This window comes from Humulus lupulus, chromosome 1 (genome assembly GCF_963169125.1).
Source record: "Humulus lupulus chromosome 1, drHumLupu1.1, whole genome shotgun sequence".
In the NCBI taxonomy this organism is placed as follows: domain Eukaryota; kingdom Viridiplantae; phylum Streptophyta; class Magnoliopsida; order Rosales; family Cannabaceae; genus Humulus; species Humulus lupulus.
This window is the reverse complement of record NC_084793.1, coordinates 269491442-269512429: the sequence shown is the minus strand read 5'-3', so window position 1 is coordinate 269512429 and position 20988 is coordinate 269491442. Positions and strand designations below refer to the sequence as shown.

General features: G+C 36.3%; 1 protein-coding gene across 2 annotated transcripts; it reads left to right on the top strand.

Moving 5' to 3' along the window:
- The first annotated feature begins 747 nt into the window (after positions 1-747).
- LOC133806588 (uncharacterized) lies at positions 748-12059 on the top strand. 2 transcript variants are annotated; one of them, XM_062244678.1, is made up of 20 exons: positions 750-936; positions 1505-2016; positions 2731-2825; positions 2936-3010; positions 3098-3259; positions 3338-3416; positions 3511-3665; positions 4162-4225; positions 4423-4502; positions 5200-5265; positions 5625-5675; positions 5803-5945; positions 7244-7334; positions 7990-8070; positions 8431-8508; positions 8636-8671; positions 8811-8854; positions 9536-9614; positions 9960-10032; positions 10126-12059. In XM_062244678.1, the coding sequence occupies exons 1-20, from the start codon at positions 881-883 to the stop codon at positions 11292-11294; spliced, it is 3189 nt and encodes a 1062-aa protein (XP_062100662.1). In that variant the 5' UTR covers positions 750-880; the 3' UTR covers positions 11295-12059. The 2 variants fall into 2 exon arrangements, with proteins under 2 accessions (XP_062100666.1, XP_062100662.1); XM_062244682.1 differs by lacking the exon at positions 7990-8070 and having other exon boundaries at positions 748-936.
- Positions 12060-20988: the final 8929 nt, after the last annotated feature.

The following is a 20988-nucleotide window of genomic DNA, read 5'->3' as shown; positions in this document are numbered from 1 at the left end:
AATCTTTTAAAAGTTTGTAATAAATAACGAGATAAAATCATTTGAAAGAAAAATGATGAAAAATAAGGAGTGAGAAAGTAAGGAGAGAGAATTTGAAGAAATAGAAATTGAGAAGAGAGAAATTGATCGATGCAAGAAAAAATGAGAGAGAATGTAATGAGAAAGAAAGTAAAGAGAGAGAAGTTAGTAGAGAGAGAGGAAATGGCGAGAGAAAAAAAATGATGAGAGAGAAAATAAGGAAATATTAAGTGATGAGAGAGAAAGTGAGTATATAGTAAATGATGCAAGAGAAAATAAGGAGATAGAAAATGATGAAAAAGAAAATAGCAAGAGAGAAAATGTAAGGAGAGTGAAAGTGATGAGAGAGAAAATAAGGAGAGAGAAAGTGATGTGAGAGAAAGTGAAGAGAGAGAAACTAATGAGAGAGAAAATGATGTGACAATAAATTATGTTAGATAATAATAATTAAAAAATTTATATGAGAAAAAAAAATATAGGCAAAAAAAAATTTGAGAACAACAGAAAACAACTTTTTGTTGTTCTCAAAATTTTCTGTTTTTTGTAACTTTGTTTTTAAAAATTATTTTATGAAAACAACGCCAAATACCCCCATTTATTTTCAAAAAACAGTTTTTTAGTTAAAGGAGCCAAACACCACTATATATTATTTGACATTCTCTCTCGTTTGCAAAAAAAAAATATAATTTACAGAAACTGCCACGTACTCTCGTTGGATTGGAACCCGGAACAACAAGCGTCACCCCAATTCTCGTACTAAGGCGCGTGAGACAACTGAAAACCGATTGAGTCTGGTTCTGGGCAGCAGTGTCTGAATTGAATAATAGCAAGAAGAGGAGGACTGAGCCAGTCGTCGGTGTGGATGTCCCCGATCCTTTTCTCAAAATCTTCTAATTTTTCCGAACTCTCTCACTTGAGGTATCTCATTTTTTATTCAATTTTATATCTTGATCTGTTTGGTTCAATGTTATTTTCTTCTCCCTTCTTTGTTTTTAGTTTTCTGAAATTAGATTATATGTGGGTACTTTCTATTATTGAGTGAATGTTAGGATCTTTTAGTTATGATCAGTGCAAAACCAGTAAGAAAGTTCAAATTTTGTAGTAATTTGGTAATGTTATGCTGGGATTTCTGCTTAGTTAGGCCTTTATTTATTTAATTTTTTTTTTTTTTTAAATTTTGGGGTGAAGATGACCAGACTAGCCAACTGTGTTCATTATAATCAAACCAGTTTCATATCTTGTTTTTATTTTTTTATTTTAAGGTTTTTTCATTGGCAAGTGTTAGATAAGCCCTAATGTTTGCATTGAATCGTGTTCGTGCTGTGGTTGTAAGAGAGAAAATCTTGACTTTTTTGTGTTCCCCCCCCTCCTTTTCTTTCTTTATTGTACCATTTTGTAATATGTTGTGTATTGTTAGTTAAGTATTTTCATTTTTCTTTTTCTTTTAATTTTTTTTGTTTATGCCATCATCAATGGAAACTCAAAGTCAGAAAGAGCTTAACGAGATGCTTCCTCCACAACCTGGAACATTTGAAGATCGTGAGGACCTCATCAAATATGTACGTGATTTTGGTGCTAGTCAGGGATATGTCGTGACTATAAAGAAGTCTAGGAAAGATAGAAGAGTCATCCTTGGTTGTGATAGAGGTGGTGTATATCGCAATAGGCGAAAAATTGATGAAAGTAAACGCAAAAGGAAAGCAAGTTCACGCCTTATAAATTGTCCTTTTGAAGCTATTGGTAAAAAAGAAGATGATGTATGGGTGCTTGCTATAAAGAATGGGGAGCACAATCATGAAGCTCTAAAGGACATGTCAGAGCATCCTTATAGTCGCCGTTTTACTGAGGAAGAGGTCAGGAAAATTAAAGTAATGACTGAAGCTGGTATTAAACCTCGTCAAGTACTTAAGGCTCTCAAGCAAAGTAATCCAGAGCTGCAGTCAACCCCAAGGCATTTGTACAATCTCAAGGCTAAGATTCGTCAAGGAACTGTATCAGGTACTATGACTTTCCTTGCTATTTTGGAGATATAGAATGTGCGGTAGCTAAGTTTGTGGATCCCAGAATCTGGTTAATTTCACCATCTTGTTGGTTAGATAGCCCTTTCGTTGTTTGATATGGGATTAGGTGGGAATTGTATTTTTAGCAAAAAGATGCACTGCCTTTTTGCTGAAAATCCAATTCTCTAATGCTACATAATCTTTTGTCAAGGTAAACTACACTGGCTTGGCTGTTGGTAGATGCAGTTTCCTGGTGGAGCATTTTATGCTTGCCAAGATATAAACAAGGTCATTTTTGTGGTCAATTCTACTTCTCATGGTTTTAATACACTGGTATATCATATAAAGAGTTAATCTTATTGTTGTGTTTTGGTTGATTTTTTTTTCACAGTTGTTACATAAGAAAAATATGATATTATTAGTTATCAATCACTATTTTTTAATCCAAGTAACAAGTTAGGATTAATTATGACACTAAGTTCCAGCACTTTGCAAAATTAGCTTCTTTTCAAGGTTTAGGCTTGAAATTGAGTTTTTATAACAATCAAATTCTTACATATTTTTTATTAAGAATATATTTATAAATTCTTCAGAAAGATCCAAAAAGTAACCACGAGGAATAATCTAAATTACTTCTCTTGTTCATATCTCACGGAATAATGTAAAGAATTGGTAGTAACTAGTTATTTGTAACCGGGGGATATTCTTGCAGAGAAAAGTTTTAACTCATGGAGACCTAATAGATCTGTCCCTGTGAACACAAGTACATCTAACCCTGAGGGGACATTGACGCAAAATAACCAGCTGGTAAGATGCTATGCTTAAGTGAGTAGGGATGTGTTTTATTGTCCTAGGCTGCTTTATGCCTGCTTATTGAACAAGTTGGGTATTACAACTTATTTTAGATTCAAATATAGCTGAAGGTTCCTAATTTTGTTGGAGGGAAATTTGTGGATTCGCATGCTAGTTCAGTCATTGATGTTATCAATCCGGTAAGCTTTGCTTAGTTTTTTTTTGTCCCTTCTATGAAAAGTTGTAAATTTCATCCGTATAACTGTTTATAACTTTTTCTTGTTAAGGCAACACAAGAGGTTGTTTCTCAAGTCCCAACAAGTACGTATGAAGAATTCAAAGCTGCAGTTAGTTCAGCCAAGCAAGCTTTTCCTCTGTGGAAAAACACACCTATTACCACTCGTCAACGTATAATGTTCAAGCTCCAGGAGCTCATCTACAGAGATATTGTTAGTTTATGATAAATTTTAAAATGATTTAGTGAGTTTATAAATATTTAAGTTGTCTAATAATACCATGCTTTTCAGGATAAGCTTGCCATGAATATGACAATGGAACAGGGTAAAACATCAAAGGGTGCTAAAGGCGATGTGCTCCGTGGTCTAGGTTAGTATTTGCATAATTATCTTGTTGCTATTTCTGACAGCATTATGGTTCTTTGTTGTCGAGATTGGCTGATTGCTTTCTTTTTTGGTTGTAGAGGTGGTTGAACATGCTTGTGGGGTGGGAAATCTACAAATGGGGGAGTTTGTTCCTAACTCTTCTAATGGAATTGACACATACTGCATTAGGGAACCTCTTGGTGTTTGTGCTGGAATATGCCCCTTCAACTTTCCAGCAATGACTCCTTTATGGGTATGACTATTCTGTTACTTTTTCATTCTTCTTTGGATGACAATCTTTTGTTTATTATGCTTCCTCCTTTTGTTTGGGTTAAGATTTCCTTTCATTTGTGAAAACTTTTATTGCACTTACACATGGTACAAAAAAAATTTCTTTCCTTCTTGGGTTTTCCTTTTATTTGTGAAACTTGGCTTAATTTGTTCTGTCCTTCTAGGGTTTTCCTTTAATTTGTGAAATTTACCTCTGCTATGATATTGGAGAGTTGGGTTAGAGGGGAAACATTTGTTGAGCTGGGTTCCAAATTAGACCTGCTACCCATTCATGAGGCCCCATTGTGGATAAATGGGTCACCTGTCTTCTTGTTGCTCCTCTGAACGGAAGAAATCTAGGATTATGATTGGCTGCTGGGGCTTCAGTGGCCTCAGTTGCATAATGTGTGGAGGGTAAAGAGAAGGAATGTGAAGTAATTTTTTTCCACTAAGATGTTCCCTCTTGCATGATTGTGCAGATGTTCCCTATTGCGGTTACATGTGGGAATACTTTTGTCCTTAAGCCTTGTGAAAATAATCCAGGTAACCCATTTAATGCTATTTTCCTTGACTCTTGCCCGGCTTGTGTTTTTTGCTCTTGAATGAAAGTTATACACAGTACTTCGTAGTAAAATGTGTATGGCTTAAAATTCTTGTATAGATGTTAAGTGTATATCTGTTATGTACATGGTGTTAACATGCACTTCTACTGACATTTTTCCATGTTATTTTTATCCCAGGGGCTTCATTGATGCTAGCATCACTAGCAACAGAGGCTGGTTTGCCTGATGGTGTCTTAAATGTTGTTCATGGTGCTCATGTAAGCCTTTTCATTTTGAAAACAAATTGTTTTTTTTTCCGTGTACATACCTATATGTATGCCATTCTTCGCTTATGGTGTGCTTTTTCCTTGAGAGATTAAGATGCAAATTTAATCTTCCACAATTGGGATTAAAAAAAGGGTGTGTGTGGCTGGGGGGGAATACGTGCTTTCCTCTTTGTAGCTTTCACCTTGTCTTTACTAATATATGAACTACACAAGAACCTGAACATTCATTTTCTCTGAACATACATCTGGCAAGTGACTATTTTGGTTACAACAAAAAGTGGTCATACCTCATACTTTATAAAAAAAATTATAATGGGAAAATATGCCCAGAAATGTTGTTTTTGTTGTGTGTAGCATACACTCAATGGGTGAAAAATGAGTTCATAACGATAGTTTGTTGGTTTAATTTCTTAATTGATTTAAAAATTTATTCTAATGTTTTTTAGAGATTATGCACCAGAAAAATTTAGTTGCTTAATAGTTAGTGTCAGACAAATATTTATTTGGTTTATCATGTGAGAAAATGACAAAACTATATCTCTCTTATTCTAGCCAGGCTGGTTTCTCATATTAATCATCTTCTCATTATTCTTTCAAACTCTCGTCTAGGAATTTATTTATCTTCTGTTCCCTTTAACCAGTTACAATACTAGAAAGGGATTTTAACTATTCTGTTGCATGTTAACAGGATATTGTAAACTACATCTGTGATGATGATGACATTAAAGCAATATCCTTTGTTGGTTCAAATGCAGTAAGTTATCTTTTAGATTTTTAATGCTCCAAACTTTAAATATATATGTCAAATCTGTTGACATGATTCTAAGTTCAAACCACTCATCTCAGCTATCAACTCATGTATAATCTTGTTGCGGGTCTACTGAATCTCTACATTGAAAGACAGACATCGTACAGTTAAATAAATTTAACTGTTTTAATGCAATTTGTTGTGAGCTGAAATTTCATTATTCTTTCAATTGCTCACTGAGTTTTGGACTGAGTGCTGTATGTTTTGGACTTAAATATTTTCTAAAGCTTATTGCATTGCCCCAGTTACATTCCTGTCCCACCCTTTTCTTTTAATTACTCTTTACTTGTTTAATTACATTTTAGGCTGGGATGCACGTATATGCTAGGGAAGCTTCTAGGGGAAAGCGTGTTCAGGTGATTTAACTCTCCCCCCTTTCTCTCTCTCTCTCTCACACACGCACGCACACACTCACACACAAGTGGAGAATTAGCTATTTTGAACTCAAGGTTGAAATAACTGATAACTGTGTTGACTCCTTAGTCCAATGTAGGAGGGAAGAATCTTGCAATCATCATGCCTGATGCTAGTGTGGATACCACCTTAAATGCTCTAGTTGCTGCTGGTTTTGGTGATGCAGGCGTGGCTATCAGCACAGCTATTTTTGTTAGGGGTTCAATTCCATGGTATTTTGTGCTTGCTTTAACCCTTTTCTTTTCTTTATTTGTTAAATAGTTTGATATCAAATACTTGGTCTTGAATTTAACTTGGTTGATCAAAGAATGTCATACAAGGATTCAATGAACAAAGAATAAATTCCAAACAAGAAATTAATTTTAGGATAGTTGAGTTAGTGTTGACAGCTGCAGCTCAGTCATTAGATGGAATACTGGAATGATGTGATTAAACCTTGCCTTTTTACCTCATGAGAACATTTATCTAAAACAAAGAAAATTACATATTGGACTTCTTTATTATCTTTTGCTGATTTAATCCTCTTGACTAAAGACTAAATGAAAGAAAACCTTCATTTATGATGTGCATAATCTGTTCAACATCCTAATGGTCGTTGGATTTTTTTTAGTCTTTATAAGTCTTAGTTTTGGTTTTATATTCTGAAATTGGTTTAAATTTTTGTCTCAAGATTTCTGATACAGCAAATTCCTTAATTCAGGAAGGCTAACATATGCTTTTTTGGCTGTTTATGCATGTGTATGTGCAACATGTGACCAAGGGAGAGGCAATCTATAAAATTGTGTTGGAGATCTTTCTAATGTCTTTCTATTAGTATATATAGCATAAGGTTGTTATTCCTATTATCACGTATCACTGAAACTGTTTTGTTGTAGTTTGTTAAATTAGAATTTTGTCCAAATGTACATCTAGTTTTGGTTTTGCAGGCTTGACTTGCATTTTGTAGTTAGTTTCGGTCCCTTATTTGTCTACCTATAAGTTTCTTTTACCACGCAATAACATTGTTTTCTTTCCTGTTCCTTCTTTCTTACTTCTGGTTGTCTCTAATTGTCCAGATTTCTTAAACCTATATAAGCAGACATTCTAGTTATTGAGAATTGTTAGGCACCCGCAAGTTAAATAGAAATAAATCAAGTAGTAGGGAGTGTGAAAGATTTTCTAGAAGATGAGTTGTATTTTGTAATAAAAGAGTGCGGGTGGTTTTGAAGAATTGTAAAAGACTCTCTAGAAACAATGAGTATGTTTAAATAGTGTAAGAGAGATGGAAAGGGGATTATGAATTTGGATTACGAGCTATTGCTCTTGGGAGACGGGTATTTTCTCGAATACCACCATGTGGGTGTTGTGTGTGAATTATTTGGGTCCTAACAAATATCTTATACTGTATTTATTTTGCTATCTAATTTTGTTGTGAGAGATAGTTTTCATGAACTTCGTAGATATCTTATAATCTGCAAGTGAGTTGATTAAGATGACATATATTAATATTGGTAATTTCCTTGTATTTTAGGGAAAGAGAACTTGTGGATCGTGCAAAATCCCTCAAAGTCAATGTGGGAACTGATCCCAATGCTGACCTTGGTCCAGTAATTTCTAAAGAGGTGCTTTACTTGCTTCCAAATTTGGTCAGTTAATATGTTCTATGTTAAGTGGGTTATTTTCAACTGTGGGCCCTTTTTCTTTACCAATTATTACTCTTACATCCTAAATTACCTTTTTTTAAACCGTTTAGATGTACAACCTTTCAATCTTGTATCACTTAAGTCCCCATAACACCGGTCCATCAGTTCTCTATCAAAAGTCACTTTTTCCCTTGACCTCTTCACGTGCAAAGTAGTAAAAAGATAAATCTTACAATCAATTATTGGTGTAAATTTAGATGGAAGATGCTTTTATGAATGCAAATGGATTACTTGACACCTCCAAATTTTTTAGGACTAAAATATCTTTGATCATGTGCGAAAAATGTGGTTTTCTATTGAAAAAATTGACGGAAATATGTTTTGAGGACTTAAGTGAGAAATTGAGAGGGTGGGATGTAAAGCCTAAAAAGTGTAATTAGAATCTAAGTATTAATAAGTGGTAAATAATGGAGACCACAACTGAAATAAACCCATCTTAAGGAAGTAAAATGAAGTCGGAATTTCTGTATATTTTTCTTCTGCATAATTTGAAATATTTCATGGTATTATGTTGATAGTTTTCAAAATAGTATCACAATGCTTTTATAAGCTTTCATGTGCTTGGAATAAGCAGGCAAAGGATCGCATATGCAGATTAGTTCACAACAGTCTCGAGAGTGGTGCTAGACTTTTGCTTGATGGGAGAAAAGTTGTGGTAGTTCTTTGTTCTGGTTCTGTTATTAATTTGAATTGTAGTATGCATAGATGTGTATGTGCAATAAATTGAAGTTGCTAAATGTAAAGTCTTCTTTCTGCAAATACTTTTACAGTCGCCTTGTTTTTGCCTATCTTTGATGTGATTGATAGCACAGAAAGATAATGCTAGACTCTACTTGTATTTTTCTTTCCTTCAAGCTGTTTTTCCTTAAAAAGTGTAGCGCTAGAATTCGAGTAAAGAATATAGGGGCATTGGACTTGCCTTGAATTTTAGGCTAGCAGTTAATTGTGATTTCCTTAAAGTAGATTTCTGGAAACATTTTCTTAGCTGTTTTTTTTTTTTATTTTCCTTTTGTAGGTTCCAGGTTATGAGAATGGGAGTTTTGTTGGTCCTACAATCTTAAGTGATATTACAACCAACATGGATTGCTACAAGGTACTCTTTCTCATATTTGCAATATTTGGAATGAATGGGCTTGGTTAATTATGATTATCAGTTGGAGGAACAGTTGAACCTAGGACAATAACATATTATTGATTGCACTGTATCTTGTATTGAGCAGGAAGAGATATTTGGACCGATTCTTCTTTGTATGCAGGTATTGCAATTTAACCTCTTTGCTCTCTCTCTCTCTCTCTCTCTATATATATATATATATATATCCGTTTACCAGTGTTCTATGATCTTAGGGTGTTGGAATCTGATCACCGAACTTTCTGTTGTCTCACTACAAACAGGTTGACAGCCTTGAAGAGGCGATCATGATTGTTAACAGAAACAGGTACTATTTATAATCTCTACCCTCTAAACCTTTTTGTAAAATTTCTGGGATGGATTGCTGATGTCTCTTGTAAAATTGTCACAGTAAAAGCAGGAAAATTTGCATAAAATGACCTTGCATTTTATTATTTGTTTAAAGAGCTCCCAAGTTCTTGGAAATATGGGAGGTCTGCATCGGATTATCTTTTTAAAAGGTGTCAATTCTTAGGATTATCATATTATCCCAATAGGTCAACAAAATTTAGCATTTTACACTGAAAATTATCTCTCTAATATTATTGAGAGATGGAGAGGAAGAGGGGGATGGTGGGTGGGAGGGAGAGGGGGAGGGGGAGGGAGAGAGAGAGAGGGAGGGGGAGGGAGAGAGCAGAATTTTTAAATTTTAATTGTGGATTTTGAATTGTATTTTAGTTTTGTTTGTGAACTAGAATAATAATTCCTTAATGTGATAGTCTTTGCTAGATTATTGTTCACAAGAGTCCCTATTCGAAGGGGAGTTTTCTCATATTTCAAAAATCCGAAGAGACTAAAAATTGACAATATACAAGTTCAATTTGTTCAAAATTTCCATGAAAGTATTTGCTGTTTCATGGACACATTTGGTTGTGATAATGTGTTCTCCTAGTTACCACTTTGTAATTTTTGGTCCTTCGGACATTTTTGATGCTTTGCTTTTTCTCAGGTATGTTAATGGAGCTTCAATATTCACCACATCTGGTATTGCTGCAAGAAAGTTCCAGAATGAAGTAGACGCTGGGCTGGTGAGGCATTCTTCTATCTTTGGGCAAGTTGGTCCTAAAAGAGTTTCTTGAGATGAGAGTCAAGAATTGCCATATTAGTAAAAATTATTAATTGATCACGACTCATGTATCATCCTGTGTATCTGGTGGCTATGCTTGCAAAATTGATGCCAAACAATAATCTGAGTTATTTCTTAGGAAAAAAAAATTAGAAAAACCCTACAGTATGATTTGATCAGAATGTGAAATGTAATTGTCTATCATCTTTATGTGCTTCGATCAAGTTTATTTGGGTAGTTTTTAGAATGATATTATTCTTAATGATTGTAATTACTCGTGTCTTGTGGGCATGAATTCAATTCTTAGGTTGGGATCAATGTTTCTGTTCCAGTTCCGTTGCCATTTTCATCATTCAGTGGATCAAAGGCCTCTTTCTCTGGTGATATAACTCACTGCGGTAAAAATTTCTATTCCTGTCAGACTGCATGGCTGAGCCATTTCCTAACTGTTATGTTTCTGATTCTTATTGCAGGCAAGTCAGGAGTTCAATTTTACACCCAAATCAAAACTGTTGCCCAACAGTGGAAAGATTTATCAAGCCTAGTATTGCCTTTAGCTGTGCCTCCACCTTCAGAGAAAGATATGACAGGAAGAGCTGCATGTTCAGCCTTGCCTTCTTCATCAGATAGAGATTCAGCAAGCCAAAGGGGGTCACCATCTATGCATTCAGAATCTGAGACGGATTCTCCAAGCCATGGAGTTTCACTCCCAGTCACTTCATCTGAGGCAGATTTACCAAACCCAGGAGTGTCATCTGTGTCTTCGACAGCTGATAGAGATTTGCCAAGCCAAGGTGTCTACTTGCCACCCACATCAGAGAGGGAATTATCCAATGGAGAAATGTCGCTAGCTCTGCCTCCAACAACAGATCGGGATTTACCTAGCCAAGGAGTATCAATAACCTCTACCCAGATATCTGAGAGGATGTATATGCCACAGGCATCCAGGTGGAATGAAACCTCACATCCAACCTCTCAAAGGAATGACACGCTTCCACCAACATCTGAAAGAATTCACACGGCAACGTCTCAGAGGAATGACAACACAACGCTGGCTTCTCAGAGGGCTGACATCAATATGGCCCTAACTTCTGAGAGGGTATATATACCTGCCTCCCATGATACAATGGGTTCAATGTCACATAGAAATGACAGTATGGCCGCAACATCTCACCGAGTTGATGCTAATGTTCATCCAAGTTCCGAGAGGGTATATATGCTAACATCTCATCTGGGTGACAGTATGACTCAAACACTTCAAAGGTCTGATACCATGTTCACGACATCTGAGAGGCTATACATGCTGGCCACATCTCATCGGAGTGACCACATTGGTTTGACCACTCAGAGGAACGATATTGCTCTACATTCGACTTCAGAGAGGATATACATGTCTGCAGCATCTCAGAGGAATGACAATCTGACTGCTGCTTCTCAACCAACTGATTCCATGCCTTCAACATCAGAGAGAATGTACATGTCTTCTATTGTTCAGAGAAATGCTGCCATGCCACCAACATCTGAGAGATTATATATGCACGGTACATCTCCAAGGTTATATCCTCAAAACCCAATAATATCAATGGAAGAATTTCCAAGCCAAGGACCATCAGTGTCTCTACCATCATCCCAAAGGATATAGGACAGATTCCAGAGCCATCTATGCTTTGGGGAATCAGGAACCAGTGAACAAAGCGATCTCGGTGTCAAAGAAGCTTCTTGTTTTTGTTGAATCATAATGGACACTTCTTTCAGGTGTAGGCTACTGGTACTAGTCATAACTCCCTTTCTCAAAATTAACAAGCCACCTGAAGAAAAGAAGTTTACGAGGGGGTTCTGGGAGAGGAAATAGAGATAAAAAGGAAGTCTCTTATACCTAATGAGTTATTGAAGCAGAGGAAAATCCACTGGTTCTTGGTTTGCCTCTCAATAATAAATTGGGTTTATGGCCAAGAAAATTGAAGCTTTATGCTTGAAAGTGAAATGTGAAATGAAGAGCCATTATCATATTGAAAGTACATCTGAGGGCCCAAAATCTGCCCATTATACCATCCAATCTTTAGAATTTATGTCCATGAGACTGAAGAATAAGCAGTAACATTAGATTGAGAATTTCACTTGGCATTTGATTATTATGGGGCAATTAAGGAAAGTCTAGCATGTTTTAGCTTTGACTTGAAGCATATGATGCGGTATCTCACAATGGAACGACTTATTTTTCCCTCGTTTCCTGTAAACCAAGAATTGGGATACTTTTTTTCTTTGGTCCAACTTATTTAGAAGTTTCACTAATTGCTCGAGCAATTGTTCGTATTTATTTTCTTTCTCTAACTTGTGTGTACCTTTTTTACAAGGGAAATTCTCTCTATATGTTTGATTAATGGATCTAAAATTTAGTTCCAAAGAATGATGGCAAAAGAGTGAAGCACTAGGTCTAGATGCTTAATTACATGTAGTGTGCTTTATCTAATTTTTCAATTTTCTTGTACTGATGACAATAATATGTAATTTGTTGTATAACAGGATTCGATATATATATATTTTTTAAGTAACAATAAGATGTAGAAAATTGATGATAAACAGGTGCATTTGGCTTTTTAGAATTGCTTTTTAAAGGTTAGAAGAAGAGTACAAAAATATGCACCAACTGTCATGTAATGGTTTGGTGCATGTACACGTTTTGTGTGCGCATATCAACACTCCGTTTTTTACCGCTTGAATATAAAATAGAGGTGAATACATGTCTATTTTTTTTTTTGCAGAATTGTAAAACAAATATTTCATACAAGAATCCAGATAGCAAAACCCATTAATTACTAGTTTCCAAATTCATCCAATATTTTTTTTTCTGTTTTGGATATAACTTTGTAAATTGTGTATTTCATAAGTATCCCAGGGACAGGTACGTGGACATCAATTTTTACATTATTTTTTACACCAAATTTTAATTGAAGGAAATCGAATGGCTAAAAATAGAGGAAAATTTAGAAATAATTAAAATATTATAAACAACTCTTGTCCTCCCCACTAGCAGAAAAAGATTAACTCTCTTTATATATATAACTCTGTCAACCAAGAGTCGATTTTCTTCACAGCTGCAAACAACGAAGCACCCAACCATGGTGGCCGCCAAGAAGACCAACGTCGCACCTTCGCCGCTGTGTTTTAATTCCATTTTGTTTTTGGGTTGGGAGGTGAGGAATGGAACAAATGGTGGCAAAATTTCAATATTTTAAGCTTTAACTTGGAAAACAACACTAAAGATGTTATCGTTGATTCAGAGAAAAAAAATATATTATATATATATATATGTATATATGGAAGAATTCTTAGATGGGTATATGACAACATAATGACTTGGTATAGCAAGTCATTAACAGATAACTACTTTTTTTCTATATTAATTTCGAATTTAGTTATTTTTTGCCATAATTAATATTGTGTTCCAACCAATTAGAGACACTAACTATATTTAGAAATTAACATGCATTTAAAAAATGAAAAGTTTACAATATTATATTTTCATAATAAATACACGATTTCCATCAGGTATCACTTCCAAAAATTTGAAAAATCAAAATTTATTTATAAAAATATTAATTAACAACTATAAATATAAACATTGATCTTAATTCAATAGTTAGTATTAAAATAATCATCCATGAGTAGTACTCTTAAGAGTGCGCCTATATATATATTTATATATATACTAAAGATGTTGAAGACTACTGCATTTTTGTTACTTCTTGATTGCTTGATTGTAACTTGATATTTTATCAATAGCCAAAGTAGGAAAATAAGCACTTTTTGAGTCGGTGCCAAACTCCATAAGGACCCAGATTCTTCATTCAACGTGAAAATGTCAAAATACAATAATCCCCAATATATATATACCCACAGGCAGAAAAACTAAAGAAATTACATAAATTGGTTTGTAACAAAATTTGGTTGCCACAACTAATCATTTCCTCAGTGTTGCTCGAGCACAACAAAGTCCCTCAACCATCTTGGCTTCACGCGCGTCCTCTTCCCACGCGATGCCTCTTCTGGAATCTCTCGTTCCTTCCCCTTTTCTGGTATGTTTCGTTCCTCAGAAATAGCTAGTGTATCAACTTCTTTTTGAGTCTCCCCATGGTCCTAATCAGTCCAAGACTTCACTTGGGCCTGTATGTGTTGCGGGTCCAATAGCACTTGGGCTTGGCTATCACTACACCCCTCCAAAAAAACGACATTGTCCTCAAGGTCGAACAAGCTATACATCTGACAAAATGAATAAAGATCCTCCCAAGTAACATCTTCAAGGGCACTGTGAGACCAATGAACAAGCACCTGTTTGACAGCTGTGGTTCCCCGTACAAGTGTGCGACCAACCACAATGGCAAGGGGCAGCAACATAGGATGAGGTCCAAGGCTCAAGTCAGGTAATGGAAATGAAAGTTAGGATGGTTGCCCTGAAACAACTTGCGTAACGAGACATGAAAAGTGGAGTGAATACATCTCCCAGCCGGTAGGCCAAGTGTGTATGCCACTAGACTGGCGCGACCCACAATGGGAAATGACCAAAGTAGTGACGAAAAAGCTTGGCATTGAGGCAGTGTGCTACCATTGACTGACGATAAGGTTGAAGCTTGACTAAAACCAACTCACCAATGGAAAACTCAATGTGATGACGTTTCTTGTTGGCTTGTTGGCACATGCGGTGCTAAGCACGTTGTAAGTTAATCTCCAACTGAGATAGAAGGGCATCACGGTTCATGAGCTCATCTTCAACAGCTCAGACTGAAGTAGTACCACGAGTATACATCAAAATTATAGGTGGAGGGAGACCATACACTGCATGAAACGAGGTCATGCCAATAGCAGAATGGTGGCTCATATTATAGTGATATTCAACCCAGGAAGTGACTCCAACACTTTGGATTTTTAGCATTAATAACATGCAAATTTTGTTCCACATATCTATTCGTCACCTCTGTTTGGCCATCAGTTCAGGGATGGTAAGCGGTACTCATTTTCAGCCAGGTGCCCATCATTTCAAAGAGTTTCTGCCAGAAAGTGCTAGTGAAAATAGGATCTTGATCATACACAATAATGCGGGAAAATCCATGAAGGCGAATGACCATATTAGAGAAAAAGTCAGCGACTTTGGTGGCTGTGTACTATGCTGGAAGGGCACCAAAATATGAGTATTTGGTGAATCGATCAATGATGACCAAAATTGTGGTGAGGCCATGAGAATTAGAGAGACCGACAATGAAATCCATAGCGAGATCTTACCAAACTAGCTCGGGCAGTTCCAATGGTTGCAAAAGTCCATATGGGGAGGTAGGCGAGTACTTGGCAGTTTGACATACGAGGAATGATGAAACAAAGTCCTACACCTCACGCCTCATTCCTGCTCAGAAAAAATTCACACTTAGGCATAATAGGGTTCGCTCCACACCTGCATGGCCACCCATAGGCGTCTCATGAAATTCTTACAGCAGCATAGGCTTCAAGTGAGATGTGGTGCTGATAACAAAGCGATTTCAGTGTAGCAAAAGCCCACCACGCACGGTATATAGGGTATTTTGGAGTTCACCCTTCCTCACCTGCTGGTGTAAGTGAACAAGGTCAGCACACGTCTCATTTTCACTGTATAAATCATCCAGAAATTCAAATTGGTCTTTTGACAAGGCAACACCCAAGTGTGTGGTATGTGCTTCATCTCGTCGAGATAAGGAATCTACAACTGAATTTTCCTTCCCAGCCTTATATTCTATAGCAAATTGAAAACCCAACAACTTGCGTAGACATTATTGCTACCTCGGAGTTTGTATCACTTGAGTAAGAATTTCTTTCAAGCTTTCGTGATCCATCCTGATAATAAAAGGGTGACCCAAGAGATACTGTCGCCATCTTGTCACTGCTTCCACGATTCCCCTTAATTCTCTATCATAAGTCGAAGCAACCAATAGATGTGGACCAAGCTTCTTACTAAAATAGGGCAAAGGATGACCATCCTGCATTAACACACCTCCAAATCCCACATTAGAAGTAATTGTTTCTATCACAAAAGTCTTAGAAAATTATGGTAAATACAGTACCAGAGTGGTTTTCATTGCTTGTTTCAAAGCAACAAAGTCTCGGGCAGCAACATCAGTCCATTGAAACCCATCTTTCTTCAATAATTCAGTAAGTGGTATCATGATCAAAGCATAATGAGCTACAAAGCGCCTGTAGTAACTTGTGAGTCCTAAGAAACCCCAAAGTTGTTTGATATTTTGTGGTTGAAGCCACTCTAACATGGCGTCAATCTTGGTTGGGTCGGCAACCACACCATTCCGAGTTACTATATGTCCCAAGTATTCAATGGTGTTCTGAAAGAGAGAACATTTGCTACCTTTCGCGTAGAATTTATGCTCCAACAACAGTTGAAAAACGAGGCGCAAGTGATAAACATGTTCCACAATACTACTACTGTACACAAGAATATCATAAAAAAAAATAAAATGACGAATTGGCGCAAATAGGGCTTGAAAACCTGGTTCATGGCTTCTTGAAAAGTTGCTGGGGCATTGGTGAGGCCAAACGACATCACAAGAAACTCATAATGCCCCTCATGGGTCCTGAAGGCTGTCTTGTGTACATCACAACTGTCCATCCGAATTTGGTGATACCCAACTCGCAAATCTAGTTTGGAAAAGATGGCATCCGTGCCCAACTCATCAATGGTTGGAATGGGGAAAGGATTCTTGATAGTAATAGCATGGAGTGCCCGGTATTCGACATAAAATCTCCAAGTATCGTCTTTCTTTTTAACTAGTAAAACCGGAGAAGAATAAGGACTTGTGCTATGTCGAATGAAACCCGCCTCTGCCATCTCACTGACAAGTTTCTCCATGGTATCCTTTTGAAAATAAGGATACATGTACAACCTTACATTAACTAGTGTTGTTCCTGGTTGCAAGTGAATCCGATGGTCCACAGGACTAGGCAGAAGGTGGTTTGGCGCTGCAAAAAATGACTCATACTCACTGATTAGTTGCTGTGACACTGGAGGCAGGTTGCTTTGGAGTTGTTCAATGTTGATACCTTCTCTAAAGACTCATTCACTGTCGGGGTCATGCGCCACCTACATCTAACACTATCTTCCATCATCAAGGTGTTAAGTTGATTGAATGCTATCTGTTTAGCCTTCCATGTCGGGTTGCCATCCAACTTCACTGTTTGTCCTTCCCATTGAAATTCTATTGTTAACACCTTATGATTATGAACAAAAGGTCCGAGAGTCTGAAGCCATTGCATTCCTAACACAACATCCAATCCCCAAATTGGCAACACATACAAATCCACCGCAAACTTAGGCTCCTGTAATATCAACTCAACATTCCTGCATTGTTTTGAGCAAGTTAATGACTGTCCATTTTCCATATATACCTTGAATGTCTTCGTAGGTTCCCAATGAAGGTGCAAATTCTCAGCTAAAGCCTCTTGGATGAAATTATTGTTACTTCTAGTATCAATCAAGACCTCCAATGATTCCGACCCATGTTTTGCTAGTAGGCAAAAAATGTGAGGATTGGTCGAGTTGGATAAGGCATGAAGACTGACCTCCTCTTCAATTTCTTCTTCAGTGGTTTTGATTGTTGCTTCATAGTCTACCTCGTCCCCCTCTTGTTTGTAGAACAATAACACCCTATTCTTGCATTTATGGCTGTAGTTAAACTTTTCATCACAAGTGAAGCATAACCCCTTGTCTGTTTGCTCATTTAGCTTTGCAGGTGAGAGGCGTTTGACAGGAAGTTGGGAAATGGGGTTAGCATGTTTCGATGTTGAACTCATTCTCGAACTGCCTTGTGCCGAATTGCTTCGTGATTTACTACCCAAAGCCAAACCAGCAGCATCTACCTTGCAAGTCGAATACCCAGAGGAATACTGTTCAGGGCTGAATCACTCCAACAAATCTTAATAATGATCTTCAAACAGTTGAGCCTTGGCCATGGCATCAGCCAAGTCCGTGGGTGTTGTCATGAGTATTTCCCTTTGGATCTGTAGCTTCAATCCCCAAATGAAGAAGTTGAGGAACATGGTATCGGGCACACCCAAAATTTGGGTCATGAGTAAACTCAGCTCGACATTGCACTATTTTTCCGGTCTGTGTGAGCTTCACGATTCTTCCCAAAGGATCATCATAGATTGAAGACCCATATCTTTTGTGATGTTCTTGAATAAACACTTGCCAAGTCGTGAGTAACCCCCCCTCCCCTTTTCCATCCATTGATACCAGGTGGCAGGGCCTCCATCCAAATGAAAAGCTACCACTACCAATTTTATCTCAGGTTCCACCTTATGAAGATAAAAAAAATTATTGATTTGATAGATCCAATTCTCAACATTATTGCCATCAAACCTGGGCACCTTCACCCTTAAAGTTTTCAAAATTACGTTCATATCTCGTGAGTCGCGACGATGAATCACCCTTGTTCCACCGAATGACGACTGGACTCTGCTCGACTTCAGCACTTTGATTCATCTCCCTAGATTTTGAAGTAGTTTGAGCCTTTGACAGCTGACTCAATCTCTCATCGGTTGAAGCACAGTGTTGTTCCAACACAGATGTGAAATTCTCCAATTGGGATTCGACATGATGTTTGAAATTTCTCTCCATGGACTTCAATAACTCAACTATTTTGTCATTCTTCATTGCAACATGTCCTCTCAATGAAAGCACCCGTTATAGCCAAAGTAGGAAAATAAGTACTATTCGAGTTAGTGCCAAACTCGACAAGGACCCAAATTTTTAATTCAACGTGAAAATGTCAAAATACAATAATCTCCAATATATACCCATAGGCAGAAAAACTAAAGAAATTACATAAATTGGTTTGTAACAAAATTTGGTTGCCACAACTAATCGTCTCCTCAGTGTTGCTCGAGCACAACAAAGTCCTCCAACCATCTTGGCTTCACGCGCATCCTCTTCCCATGCAATGCCTCTTCCGGAATATCTCATTCCTTCCTGTTTTCTGGTGTGTTTCGTTCCTCAGCAGTAGCTAGTGTATCAACTTCTTTTTTAGTCTCCCCATGGACCTCTTGATCAGTCCAAGACTTCACTTGGGCTTGTATGTGTTGCAGGTCCAATAGCACTTGGGCTTGGCTATCATTTATCTTGAAGGATGTACCCATAACCAAATTTCATAGATCACTTTGGATTGAGTAAAAAATAAAGACTAACAAAGGCTAAAATATAACAAGCTTGGCTTGTACTTGCAATGTTACCGTTTAAATTTTGGTGGATGATATTCCAATATGGGGATGTAATCATCTTTCCCTGCCTTTTCAGCGAATCATGTTTTTAACATTAAAAAAATGGGGCTCTGTTTTATAGAAGTAAAACAAGGTTGTCTTCAAACATTGTTCCTAATGGTTGCTAGGCTAATTTATCAATTTTACCTATTGTTCTTAATATAACCTTTAAATGTATATAATTTATCCATTGAGTTTGTATATTTATTTATCAAATTTTATTGATACCAAAATATATATTGAAACTACCACAAAAATGTATATTTTTCTTATGCTCACACCAGTCAACACAACATAAAGACATTTATGGTTCTTATATATATATAAGAATTTTCTTAGGCAGGACATTACTTTTGCCCTTATTGTAGGAGCATTTTCTATTTTTTGCATGATGGCGTACATTATAGTTATAACAGACACCCTACAATTTTTGGGAAATTACAAATAATTTATGGTGCTGAAATTAGAGTTCAAACAATCAGTTGCACGCGTGCCTGATTTTTTTTTTATACACGTGGAAAACATACTATTTGAACTTTGATTTCAACACTGTAAATTCATCGAAATTTCCTGAAAATTGGCGGGATGCCTACTATAGCTATCATGTATGTTGTCATACAAAAAAATGGGTTAAAATTTCTCCAAATACTGAAAACAGAAAATGCCCCTATGGTAGAAGTAAAAGTGATGCCCCTACCTAAGAAGTTCTATCTCTATATTTATAGGACAATGATGTAGTCACGCTGTGTGACCGGTCCTGCAAACAATCTGAGCTGTTTAAAGGTAATATGCAATCATCTAATGGGTAATAATCTTTTGACATATTTTATATATATTTGAATTTAAAACAATAAAAGTAACAAGGGCATTTAGGAGGGAACCGATTTAGCAACCGGTTAGCTGCACGTGTCAAAATTAACCAACATGTGTCGTGTCTCTTCTCTCTCATTCCCTCTCTTCTCTCTCTCATTCCATCTCTTCCCTCTTTCATTCACAGAAAGCCATTTCTGAAGAAAAACCCCTCTTCTCTACCTTGGACAAAAATATATAAGGTGAGCAACTTTTGTCCTTCGATCATCATCATCATCATCAATGTCATGTTCTTTTGTTTCAAATTTTTCTTTCCTCATTTCATTATTAGTAAAATAGGTTTTTTTTCGTGAGTTATTGCTAAAGTTAGGGCTTTTAAGTTCATTATATAATAAAAGATTTATATAAGTAGTTTGATTTGTTAATTTGATTTTTTTTTCATGAGTGTGGTTCCCCAAGGACCTTTTCGAGTTTCAAGTTTCGTTAGGAAAAGAGATCACTGTTAAGGTGAAAGGGAGTTTCTAAAAAAATCAAGCTCGAGTAATAATCTGTTAAGGTGAGATATCAATTTCTTTATTTGGTCTCTGTTAAGTGATTTCAGTTACGCATGGTGTGATCAGTGTGCCTTTATTTTTTCCTTTCTTGGGTTTGAAAACAGAATACACAAATTTGATTAAAAAAGATTTATTTTGGGTTGAGAAAGCATTGCTTGTGTTTGATAAATTGATTGGACTGTCCTATATATAAATTTGTCTGCCCTTTCATAAAGCATTAGAGTTGTTTGATGATGATTATTGTTGAATATTATAGTAATGTTGGAGCAGAATTTAGTAATTGTCTTGGTAAGCTATTAATTTTTTTCGATAATAGCTCGATAACATATTATATTGCTTGATAATGTTTAATGTTTCTTGCTTATGGTCAGAGTATATATATGACTTGTCTTTGTCTCTATGTTTGAACTCATTGGATTCTCACTAGTTAATGAAGATTTATTTTTTTAGAATTCCAGGTGTATGACTTGGATATTATGCACTGCTCTGATTTATATTTTAAGTCCTTATTTTTTTCTTTTTTCTTTTGAACCAATTATTCAGCTCCAATTAAAATTCTTTAAGACTATCTCTGTTTTCTCAGTTTTGAAGAGAAGATTTTATAACAATACCAGATGAATTGACTAAGGTGCAACCTAATTTTTGACATAATATCATGAATAGTACTAAACACATATTGATAAA